The 12,382-nt window shown below is 38.6% G+C and overlaps 1 protein-coding gene across 3 annotated transcripts in view; it reads left to right on the top strand.

Moving 5' to 3' along the window:
* The window catches only part of hdac8 (histone deacetylase 8), an 85,924-nt gene extending 73,665 nt beyond the window's left edge, over window positions 1-12,259 (top strand). For all 3 annotated transcript variants that reach the window (XM_063060645.1, XM_063060644.1, XM_063060647.1), the window contains 2 exons: window positions 5,931-6,036; window positions 9,349-12,259. In XM_063060645.1, coding sequence (XP_062916715.1) covers window positions 5,931-6,036; window positions 9,349-9,371 — 129 coding nt within the window. In that variant the 3' untranslated portion in view covers window positions 9,372-12,259. The remainder of the gene's footprint in view (window positions 1-5,930; window positions 6,037-9,348) is intronic.
* The last annotated feature ends 123 nt before the right edge of the window (window positions 12,260-12,382 follow it).

Genomic DNA, 12,382 nt, shown 5'->3' with positions numbered 1-12,382 from the left:
TGAGCCTTCTGGCGCCATCTTAGCTCTTCCTCTATGCTTTATTTAAACCAGCTAACCAAAATGTCTTAAAAAGGAGAATTAAATGCATGTTTGAGTCGTAATAAATTAACATTTGATCATCCAGATAATTTGATCCTCTGGTACCATCAACGTCCTGACCCTGCTTCATGCACATGAAAAAAAAAGAGATTGCTAAAATATTCAATTACTCAGGCAGCAGCTGAGGAGGGAGAAACAAGTTGTTGACTATTTACCAGAATTCATTTACCTGCAGAGATTTTCCAGCAGGGTTTTTTTGTAATTATTGATTTTCAACATCTGCAACATGATGCTTTAAAGGGATAGTTTACATTTGTCAAAATCACGTAGGTATCAATAGTAACTTCGACGGTTAGAAATATAGTGATAATTAATCTGAACCCATTCCAAGTCTTAAGTATTCGGAATTTCTTCTCGTACCCAAGCTGACCCAGCCATTGCCATATGCATTGCAATGTTAACCATGCTATTGACCTCTTTGAGGATGGAACATCATAGAACGGGACCTGAAACTTGCAACTTTCTGAGTTATTTCCTTACCAAGTAAGTCATATTGATTTAGTAAAGTAGAGACATAACTGGCATGGCAAAACATGTCCTGACCCATAACAAAATGATTTATCAGAACATACAGCTGTTGACTTAAATCCAACCAGATGTTAGTCAGAACTCCTCTGACTTGCACCAAATAGCCAGACTCTACTGTGATCAAAGGCATTTTAGTACTTGACAGTACTAAAGATTAGATGGTTAGATGGAATATTGAGAAAGGACAACATTAATCTGGAAGGATTTTGGAGAGGAAGTGAAGGTAACCGGTAGATCTCTTTTTGGAGCAATGAGGTGATTGTGTCAGGTTTGAAGGAGTGCAGGACAACAGTTGAGGACAGAGAACCTGTAACAGTATAAATTAACATGGAGACCAAGAAGCGATGTTAGGTAGTCAGGAGTTTTAGGGGAATAAGGTTATAGAGAAGGAGATGGGTCTTATGGACAAGATAAGTTCAAAGGAAGCATGAAAGGATATGGCAGGGAAACTGGAGTTCTTGGTCGCTACTGAGTGAAGTGCTAGAAGTTCAGCCCAGGGAAACAAAGAGAAATGGCAAAGGTGACAAGATGGCTGATCTTTGCCTTACCATCAAGATCTCCTATTGTAACAGAAGGCATCAAAATCAGCAAGTTGACAAGCTGGATGGAATGGGATGGGGTGTTTAAGATTTTTTTGCAGCACAACAATGAAGCTAGGGTTAAATGTGTTGCTGTTATGGTCAGTGGACTTAAAATCAAGACGAGGAAATGTAAAATAACCTGACATTGAACATTTGGAGACCAGGATGAGATTTCAAATGGTTTTAGTTTCATTTCTAGCAAAAAAAAATTGTAGTCTCGTGTGGTTATATTAATGTAGCAAATTTTATTCATCATGTGTATGTTTTAAGCTAAAAATATTTCACCTCAGGAAAGATTATATATTTAGAATTGACCACTTCTTGAACTCTGAGAAGATATTGGCTGTTCCATTCCCATGGATGATCTACATTATTGTTGAGCTGATGTAACTGACACTTCCTCCTTTATTTAGCAGCAACTGTTTACAGAGCACCAGTTTAAAGTTAATTCCTTTACAGTTGATCTTGCACAGCAAGACCACTCAGATGTTGCTGTTTTCAATATATTTTTCTTAGTTATCTAAAATATTTTCATGGAACAGTTGTCTTTTTTGTAATTTGTACTTTAACCCTTGCACATTCTTTTCTCTCTGTACACCACTGCTTGTTGGCTCTCAGTGTTCTGGTTTCTGCTGACTGAATACATTTCAATGTGTCCTGACTCTGACTTTGAATCTTTGAATCTGACTGTACTATCTGTCTTTCAATTTGATCTTTGAAGCAATTGAAACAGATGGCTTTATCTCTGGACTCCTTTACTATTGCTGACATCTTAGAATGGGGCAGTTTACAAGGCAGCTAAAGCAAAGACCGTTTTGAGTGTCAGAGACTGTGATTATAGTTGAGTCAAGTACTCTATATCCATTATTCTACCACTTTGGACTAATAATAAACGTGGATGGAAGGTTAGAATTCAACCCATTGCAATAATTACAAGCTTCCTTTGCAAATGCCTTTCTCATTGAAAATGTAGCAAACCATGACTAACCTGAGAACAGTGACTGAGTGAAATGGTGCAGCCTGAACTCTGCACTGCTAATCTCTGGTTGGGTTTGCAGCTCCATTGTCCTGAGTATAATTGGTTCCAGTTGTATGGAATCTCAGGTTACTTAATTATTTATCAACACCCAAACAATGAACTAGTTGGCATTTCCTGCAATTACTTCGGAATATATTGTTTTGCAGAATTTACAGGCAATTCCCTTTCAAATCCTGCTTCACAAATAGTGAGCTTGGGTTGTTATATATGGACGGAAATAATTAATTTGAGTGAGAGGTTGCTTTTTGAGACTGAAATCTCAGTCAGAATACCCTGATTCGGTCAGGGCTGCAAAGCCTGCAGTACTGTGCAAAGGTCTTAAGATATATACACACAGACATCTCACCTCTCCCGGAAGTTCTAGGAGTCTCCCACATATTGATAGCAGCTCCCTGACGCCTGCAAGTTATGTACAATATCCCGGAAATCAATTTTTTTGAGAGCGGGAGGGGGGAGAGAAAGAGTGACGGATGTAGCAAGAGAGTGACAGAGAGAGCATCCTGATTGGTCTCTCTTTGTGCTAAGTAGACCTATCAGTTTTCTCTGTGGGCAGGTTTTACAGTCGACCTCTCTCTCTCTTTCATTGTTCATCAGTTCAGTTTAGTGTCCTGCAGCGCCATGGCAGAGTGTTCCAAAAAAAAATAAAACATACTTCACCCCAGACTACACTAAAGTGTACCCCTGCCTAATAGGGATCAAAAATAATGACAGTGTTGCTCGCTGCACTGTTTGCAACAGTGACTTTTCTATTGCCCATGGTGGGTTAAGTGACTGTAAAAGACATGTTGAGGTGAGTCCTGGATTATGTCGCAACTAACCTTGAAGGACTGGTGCCAAACTACAAAAGTTGGCCAGTTGATGAGTTCTGGGGGAAGCTGTCCAAAGTAAAATCTGTGAGCCCAGGGCAGTTGAGATTCAAAGAGCTCTGCCAGTTGATGAAGCTGCTTTTGGTGCTGCCAAATTCTACATGTGATGTAGAAAGGGCATTCAGCATGGTGTGTCACATTAAGACAGAATTCAGAAGTCAGCTGTCTCACAAAACACTTGTGAATCTGATGTCTTGCAAAATTAACAAATTCATTGACACAGACTGCTATGAGGTTGAGACTTCCGGTTGAGACCTCCCTGAAATGAGTTTTTGCGGGGTGGGATGTCTGTATATAGCTATGGTGGCTAAGACTTTTGCATGGTACTGTATTTGTCAATGTGGAGTGGAGAGCAAGTTTGTAAATCTAACAGGTGCATAGGTTTTTGGGAATGCAAAGGTGGAATGCCGTGGGAGGGGTGTGGGACAGGTGGCAGAGGAGGAGTGTCGGGGCAGGAGCTGGCGTGGGTGCAGAAACACCCAGCCCTGAGACACCAGGCAAAGTCATTTGATTCCAAACAATTGGTTTATTGATCATTACAGAATGTCTCTCTGGTACTTCTCACTCCCTCCCCTCTCCCTTCCCATTTTCCCAACTATGATTCCCATCCCTTTGTCCCCTTCCCACTCTCAGAAAACAATGGAGACCCATATCAGAATCAGGTTTATCATCACTCATATATGTAACGAAATTTGATTATTTTTGCACCAGCAGTGCAGTCCAATACATAAAATTACTATAGTACTGTACAAGAATGCAGCCAATGTCAGCCCTACAAAATTCTATACTATAGATAATTTATTATTAAAAGCTATCTTTGTTTAAGTTCCCAGCTCTTAAGATTAAAGGCAATTGTTTTCCAAACTTCTAGCAAATTCTAGGAAAATTGAAACCACCCCACCTAAAACATTCTTTTTCTTCATACAACATTTATAAAGTACTAAGGAATGATTTCAGGCAACAGTCACTAAATGCTCAATATTTTGCTTATAGTTTCACAGCTGAATGATTGTATTTTAATCTATCTCACACTAAATGCTGGAAGCACTCAATAAGTCAGGCAGCATTTGTGGAGGGGAATAAACAGTGGATGCTTTGGGCAGAAACCCTTCATCAGGACTGGAAAGGAATTGGGCAGAACTTTGAATCAGAAGGTGGGGGAGGGAAGGGAATACAATATGGCAGGTGAGGGGGGTCTGAATGGGTGGGGGTATGATGATGAAGTATCACTGAGAGGTGATAGCTGAAAGAGGTAAAGGGCTAAAGAAAATGATGTCTGGCACCTTCATTCATGTCTGCCACAAAAGGCAGAATCTCGTGGTGGCTACCCATTTCAATTCCATTTTTCATTCCTATTCTGGCGTCTGTTCACGGCCTCTTCTACTGCAAAATTATGGCCATACTCAGGTTGGAGGAGAAACGCCTCGTATTCATTCTGGGTAACTTCCAAACAGATGGAAAGAAGATCGATTTCTCCCCCCCTCCCATCTTTTTCTATTCCCCATTCTGGTTACCTTCTCACCCCTTCTCTTCATCTGCCCATCACCTCTTTCTGGTTCCCTTACTCCTTCCTTTTCCTCCATGGCCCCTATCCTCTCCTCCTAGACTCCGTTGTCAGTCCTTCACCTCTTTCACTTGGAACCCCTTTTTTCCAGGCGTCTTCAGAGATGCAGCTAGTTAGCCCCCCGCTTGGACTCAGCGGTGAGAAAACCACCTTTCTCAGACTTCTGTATGTCTGCGGTCCCGCCAAACCCGTGAGGTTGGGCTGTCTCGCCCACCCGAACCCCGATCTGTGTGAATACTGTGTAACTTACTGCCCCCGTTGGCAAGAAATAACAGACCATACACTGCATACAATTATAAAATAAAGTATATTTATGAATATGATCTAAACCAAACAGTTATTAAAGAAAAGAAAGAAAAAAACAAAAGGGCCCATCATAATTAAACAGTCAAATGTGCACAGGTTGGAGCTCAAATCCTCCAAAAGCGGTTGTGTCCAATATACTCATGGCGCCAACTCATATTGACCGAACCCTAGTACAACTCCCCTTCTTGGGCTCTATTGCATTGCGCATCCCGCCAGATTGACTCCTATGACCAGTTCTTTTGAGCTCCTTCTCTCCACCTCCCGCCAAAAAAAACCTCGATCCACCTCCGTGTCTGTCACAAAACCTCTCCCTAAGCGTTTTCTGGAACCTTCTCCCAGTTCCACCATTCTGATTCCTAAGCATCCCTTTTCTTTAATGGTAATCCAAACACTACCAGCAGAACACACTGCTTCTACAGAAAACCATTACATCAAATACCGTACAACATTAGCAGTAATATCTTTACCAGGGCGTTACACATCTATCACCTTCCAGCTTCTTGCCTCATCTATTCTCTCTCCTTCACCCCCTTCCTCCTTGCCAGGTATCACCTATCACCTCCTTCACTTAACCCACCTTCTTACTCTGGCTTCTGCTCCCTAACTTTCCAGTTCTGATTAAGTGACTGAAATAGTGACTGGTTGTTTCCCCTCTATAGATGCTGCCTGACTTGCCGACTTCTTCGAGCACTTTGTGTGTATTGTTTAAGAATTCCAGCATCTGCAGAATCTCTTGTGAATTCAATTCCATGTATATTCTTCATTTGAGATGCCAGTCTTTATTTCTGTTCCAGTCGTCCGTTATTCTGTACAAGACCAAAACTGATTTTAAGTTTGATTTGATTACAATACATAATTTATTCTGGGCATCGAAAATAAGATTGAAGAGAAGTTTAACATACCTGCAGATTTTTTTAATGCCATTATTAACGCAATTGCTTTTATAGTATTTTACAGAGTATGGGCCTGATTATGTACTAGAAATCACACAAAGCTGCAGAACTGATCAGAATGATCCCCAGCGGATTGAACAGTTACTCAATACGATCCGAGGTGAGCAGCAGAAACTCTCACTAAATTAGGATGAAGTGGAAAACACGTGTCAGAAAAAAACAGATTTCTTGAATGCATTTATAATAGATTCCAGCAGCAATATTTCCCACAACCAGGAAAGGACACGACATTCAGATCCTTCAGAGGGACCATGAAGTCACTCATTCCTGCCTTCTTCGTACCATCAATGCTAGGTGACGTCCAGTGCTCTTGCCTACCTTCCTACACAGCAAAGTTGTTAGATACTAATCTTGTGTCTCATTTACCTCACCCGCTCTGTAAGCTCTGCTGAAGAATCAACTACTAAATACCCTCTGTATCAGTCTCCAGAATTTGGGTTCATTTGTGAACAAACCCTTGCCGTTCATGAACATATTGGAGACGATTATTTTCAAATCATGGTCTGACTGAGAGAGAGGAAGATGTCTTTCCTCTAAATATTGCTTCCCCATCTAGCTATACCTCCCACCACTTGCCCCATTTGAACACTATCAAACTTTGCTGTGATCCCAAGCTCCTTTGGAACTTTCTTCAGCTTTAAGCATTTTGTCGTGTTCTTCTTGTCTCTTATTTAAAATCCACATCCTTTTTTATCTATTCACATATCATAAGCATTATTTCAGTGAGATGCCTTCACTGTTTTTCTTGTTCATCCTATGCATCTAGTGCCCTCTCATTGAATTGATTCACTTTGTCAGATATGCCTTCAATAAAGTGTGCCCTTTTTAAGTATTAAGGACATTATAAATGAAAATGAAATGGTGGATGTTAAATAATTACCTTGAATTACTATTTACTTCATAGGAAGAGAGTAATATGCCAGATATCCCAAAGAAGCTAGAGTCAGATTATAAACTTGCACGAAATAATTAATAATAGTAAATCGTGTTAAGGTTTGACAGATCTCGGGACCTGTTTTAAAGGAAGTGAGAACATTTCAGATGTTCACATTTTGCTTTTTCTGAAGTTTTTCCATTCAGGAGCTGTTCCTTTACAATGGAAAAGTCTGCAAGCCACTTTGCTGTTTAAGAGAGCTTTGAAATTGAAACTTTGTAGTCTTACATCTGATGACAGGAAATTAATAGACTCTCTTAAGGATAGGGTGAAAAGGCACCTTGAAATGTTTTAATTGACTGGATATTGCTAGTCCAGAGTTGAAAAGGATGGATCACCTAAGTCGATGTGACTTAGTAATATTCTACAGGAATCTCTGTTGGGGTCTCAACTAACTGCTATTTTAGTGATGTAGTTGACAGTAGGGAGAGCTAAATTCCTATCTGCTGGTTTCCAAATGAAAACTGTCTTAAAAAAACCTTCAAGATTATATTTTATATTCATACTTTTTTCATCTGTGAACTTGTTAACATAATATCAAATGGATTTTTGCAACCACATGACTAGCATCTTTACTATTTGTTAATGACAATACATTGCTCATTTCTATCATAATAATATTGTCCATATTTGCATGCCACAAGATTTGATTAAGACTTAGGCTGATAGGTGGCAATTAACGTTCATAATGTAACAGGTGCAAGGCTATAACCACTTTCTAAAACAAGTCTCACCTAGACTCCTTGATATTCAAATTCTTGCCATCGTCACCATCATCATCCTGTAGGGTCAATTACACCAGCTTAAGCAATAAGTGCTTAATTATACTAGCCTTGTGAATATTGCCATCCCAGGAACGTTAGTTGTCCAACAACAGACTGCACATCCAGTGACAGTGTCTCTTCAGTTCACTCACTGAAACCATTCCATCATCTACAAGTTGGAGATCAGAAACTGAATAAATATTGTGCACTAACTAGGATGAATGCAGTTCTAACAATACGCAAGGAGACCAAGAAACGCAGTTGCTGGAATCTGGAGCAAGTGCTGGAGGAGCTCATTGGGTTGAGCAGTATCTTTAGGGAGAGAAGGATTTCTCACTGTTTCGGGTCAAGACTCTGCATCAGCTATCAAGGAATACCAAAGATTCAAAGTATTTTTTTATTGTCAGAGTACATATAGATTACCACATACAACCCTGAGATCCATTTTCCTGAAGATATCCTCAGCAAATCTATAGAATTATAACTATAACAGGATCAAGTAGAGTGCAGACAACAAACTATGCAATTGAAAATAGCAATAAATAAAGAGAACATGAAATAACAAGATGAAAAGTTCTTAATGTGAGGTCATTGGTCATGGGAACATCTCAATGGATGGGCAAGTGAGTTATTTAACTCCTTTTGTTCAAGAGCCTGATGGTTGAGAAAGCGAGAAAAGAGCATGGCCTGGGTAATGAGGCTATCAAATGTTCAGTCTCACTATCATCTTTGTGGCATTGTGGCCTGTCTCATAGTCGTGAAAGGGAGAGCATGGAAATGGCCCAAATAGTTGCAGAGAGAATGTGCAAACTCCACACAGACAGTACCAGATGTCAGGGTTGACCCTGAGACATTGGCGATGTAAGACAGCAGCTCTACTATTGGCACTGTGTGTTGTCTACAAAATACTTCATGGCAATGTGCACAGCAATATTGACACTTCAGAGTTATCCCTAAATTGTACTGGAACCTCGCAATATTGTGGAAGTTAATTCACGATCTGATCTGGAGTGGCTCGAGAAGACGACATCCCACCAAATTCACAAGGGTAGTTAAATGGGGGGGGGGGTGTTCAATGGACACCGACTGGACACGTGAAATATTCTTGACTAACCCATTGTTTTGGATATAATTAAATTCAGGAGGTTGCATTTCCGCAGAAGTGTGTGAATTCTAAATTGTTAGTGTAATACAGTTCATCCTAATAACTTACTGACATAATAAGACGATAATTCATTGTTAGCTATTAAATGTGGGTGGTTTTACAAAGAAAGGGATTGTGTAAATTTATTGAATTTCAAAATTGAATTTTGGTCTTTATTACGGCTGAAAATAGTTAACAAGGTGTCAGTAATTTCAATAAAAAGGAAATAATTTGGAATATAGTTAATCTTTATATCTATCAAAGATGTATGTTATTTGGCTTGAGTATTTCCTGGATCTGAACTGAAATGAATACTTTTAAATGAAGCATTGTCAGCACATGGATTGTTCCATCTTCCCCAGATTATTATCCAAAACTGAACTATATTCTGACCTGCAGACAGTAAAGCAAAGCTTGAGCTCTGTCTAGTATTAATGTTTCTGTAGCTAATGAGAATACAGCTGGTCCTGAAACTTCATTCTTTGGGGGGAATTTAAGGTGAAGTTAATCTGTGAGGAGCAAGGTTAAAAGATTATGTAAAAATATTGTGTTTTTGTGTGTATTTTCCAGGAAATCTGAAGAATGTAATTTAATATTTGAATGGGAATGAGCGGAAGGCTGCAAAACCTTTTAACTGCGTGCAGTCTGTGCCTGCTGTAGCTGCAGGGGAGACATGGGTCAAAATTACTTGCAAGTTCCAGGACAACAGATGTTCATTGAAACTTGAAGATTCAGTTAACACTTTAAGGGGAAAAGACCTTGAATATTCCAAAATTGTCATATCTTATTGTGTTTGCTTATTTTGTTAATCTCATGTTGTAAATATATTTTTATTTGATCTTAATTGCTTCTTTGTAATGTGACCTTCAGTGGAGTTGCAGTTTAATTTCTGGTTGGCCAAGGAATTTGTCAATTACATTTTCAGGAATTCAATTAACATTTTAGGCTTATTGTGAAAGCATTTATTTAATCAATTTCATCTGCTGTTGAAAAATTGCAAAAAAAGACTTTTCAAAATGTAACATATCAATTTAACATTTTAATGCTCCGCTGCACTGTTCTTCATGACATTTTTCTTGGCTAAATTTTCAGTGGAGTTCAGGGTCTCAAACAAAGTTGGTAGCAAGGAAATATACAAGGGAGCCTCTCCCACTCAAGAAGTAAGACTGGTTGGAAGATGGTGTGCGGGTTGGGGGTCCCTGCTGTCGCAGGAATGGACCACAATACCTGGAGAAGGTGTACGCTTCATAAAGCCATTTGTTAGAACAGGATTGGAATGAATCCTATAAAAGAAGTTAAAGTTGGTCCTTTACTGTGGATACCACCTCCATAAGTTGATCCTTCTTTCCTCATTGTTTTCTTTGGAGTTTTTTTTACGGTGGGGCTTTCTGTAAAAATGTCATATTTAAATTCTCTGGTCTTCCTTTGTGAGGGAGTTGCTCCTAGATACCATAGAATTGGGTTTCTCTGTATGACAAGAGTGCCCCAGACATTCAAAGATGTCTGACATCTTTGAACTCAAACAGTCTCAATATGTCCTGTTTAAATGTTACATGGATGGAGGTTTGAAAAATGTTGCAGTTGCTGTAGAAATCTTGGACTAGAATTCTACCATCATTGCTGTTAGCAATTTGATGTCCACAAATTAGTGAAAGTGTTTATAAGCTTAACATGTGGCATGTCAGGACAAGAGTTAGAAATTCCTGTGCTCTTGGATGAATGCCAGATCTCACTCTAAAACTTTTTTTTAAAAAAGATATCAATATTACAATCTAACCATTTGAAATTATGAATAGTGTCCTTAACTTAAAGTATTTAAAAACTGTGTTGTTGATATCATGAGGGAATTTGATGGAAAATTACTGTATGATGAAACAAAATGATCATTGGGAACAATAAGGTAGCTAACTAGCAGGCTACTTTGGGCCATACAAAGCATGGAAGCTTTGCTAGATTAGGCAGTTCATTTATAATGTGGATGTAAAATGGTATAATGTGAGCCATTTTCATATTTCGCCAAGGCATGCTACTGTTGCAAATGCCCAGTCTCCAAATCCAAAAATAAACTGCCCAAGATTTACTGAAACTGGCTGTCAGGGAGACCCATTCTTTTGTTTCTTCCCATTATGTGATCTTGGGGAATTCTGATAAGTTGAATTGCTGCTTGTAGTTTACAACATATATTAATGGCATTGAAAACCGGCTCCACTTATGTGGATTTAAGTGTGACGTGATAGCAACTATGGTCACTGAGTACTGCCTGGCAAGTGTCACTCAACCCAACAACAGTAAAGAACCAAAATTGCCTAAAGAGATACTATTTTAACCACTGGTTGTTTGCTGGTATTGATCCTAATAATTTGGGTGGGCTATGCTCCATGGTGGGCACAGAGTTAGATAACACAGTAGTTATTGTCCCACCTTCTGTTGAAGTAAAACACCTTCAAACATCAGTCATGGTGAGTCCTCTAATCACATTCAAATCTAGACTGCTTTTCTTAAGTATGTCGTCAACTCTCACCATTTGAACATTTTCAGAAAAATTATTTTTTCTGGAGTTCTGCTGATGTACAGCTACACTCCATTTGTCTAAAGTATTTCATATAAATAGAGAAGACAACAGAAAATGCAAGCAAGTTGTTTTTGTTTGCACTTGCATTGAAAAGTGTTTTGTCAATTAAAAATGTTTCTGTGCTTCTCACTGTTGGAATGCAATGACTAGTTATTTTTAGGCAAGCGTGACAATCTTCAATATACAGGTATTAGATGATCAGTTTTTGCTAACATTACTTGAGGAGGGAATTAGGGTGCAATCAAGGTAACTGAGACAGAATTAAATCCAAAAGAGCAGTGGATAATTAATTGCAACACCAATAGAGTTAAAGATGGCTGAAGAGAGCAGATAAGACAATAAATTAAATGAGAGAAAGAAAAATGAAAAAGAAAATTAGACACCTTTCATTTCTGATTTTACGTACACCATAATTCTTCTGGTGACATGACTGTGTTGGGATTAACTCATGTAGGGGATTCAATCCAGCTTGGAACTCGTGGAATTGGTTTTTGGACCCCAATTCCTAAATGTTCATAATTTTCTGCCCCTTTAATGCTCAATGCAGGGATCACACTCACTAAATCATTCCTATGAAATTCCTTATTTATTAAAGTGAGAAACAATCCCTTGTGTGGCATTGCTATAGGTTATGTGTAGATGTTAATGAAGCAATTCATTTTTAACAATTCATTCAATTGCCAGCATCAGCCTGTTGGTTTTAATTTTATTTAAACCAAGTTCAATTTAAATGGGTCTTAAACATAAAGTTGTAATTATACCTCAGCCTTAGGAGTTTAGCAATTTATCAATGTTAAGAGTTGAAATCAAATGGTATTTTTTACATTGTTCCTGTTACTGTTTCTCATTTTTGCAGACTTATGGTAATCAGAAAATGTAGAATAAATAGTCATTAATAAAAAAATTTAAAATGCCAATGATTGTTCGTTACTTTCAGAATCTACTCCTTTAACGGGGTTTCTTTGCTCATTTTAGACAGTCCCTTTCTCAGAAATTTTCTGAAAATATTCAGAAATTTTCCATTAGGAACAT

The sequence above is a fragment of the Mobula hypostoma genome, chromosome 10 (assembly GCF_963921235.1).
Source record: "Mobula hypostoma chromosome 10, sMobHyp1.1, whole genome shotgun sequence".
Taxonomy (NCBI): domain Eukaryota; kingdom Metazoa; phylum Chordata; class Chondrichthyes; order Myliobatiformes; family Myliobatidae; genus Mobula; species Mobula hypostoma.
The sequence above is the reverse complement of the archived record's forward strand: the minus strand, read 5'-3'. Positions and strand labels throughout refer to the sequence as shown.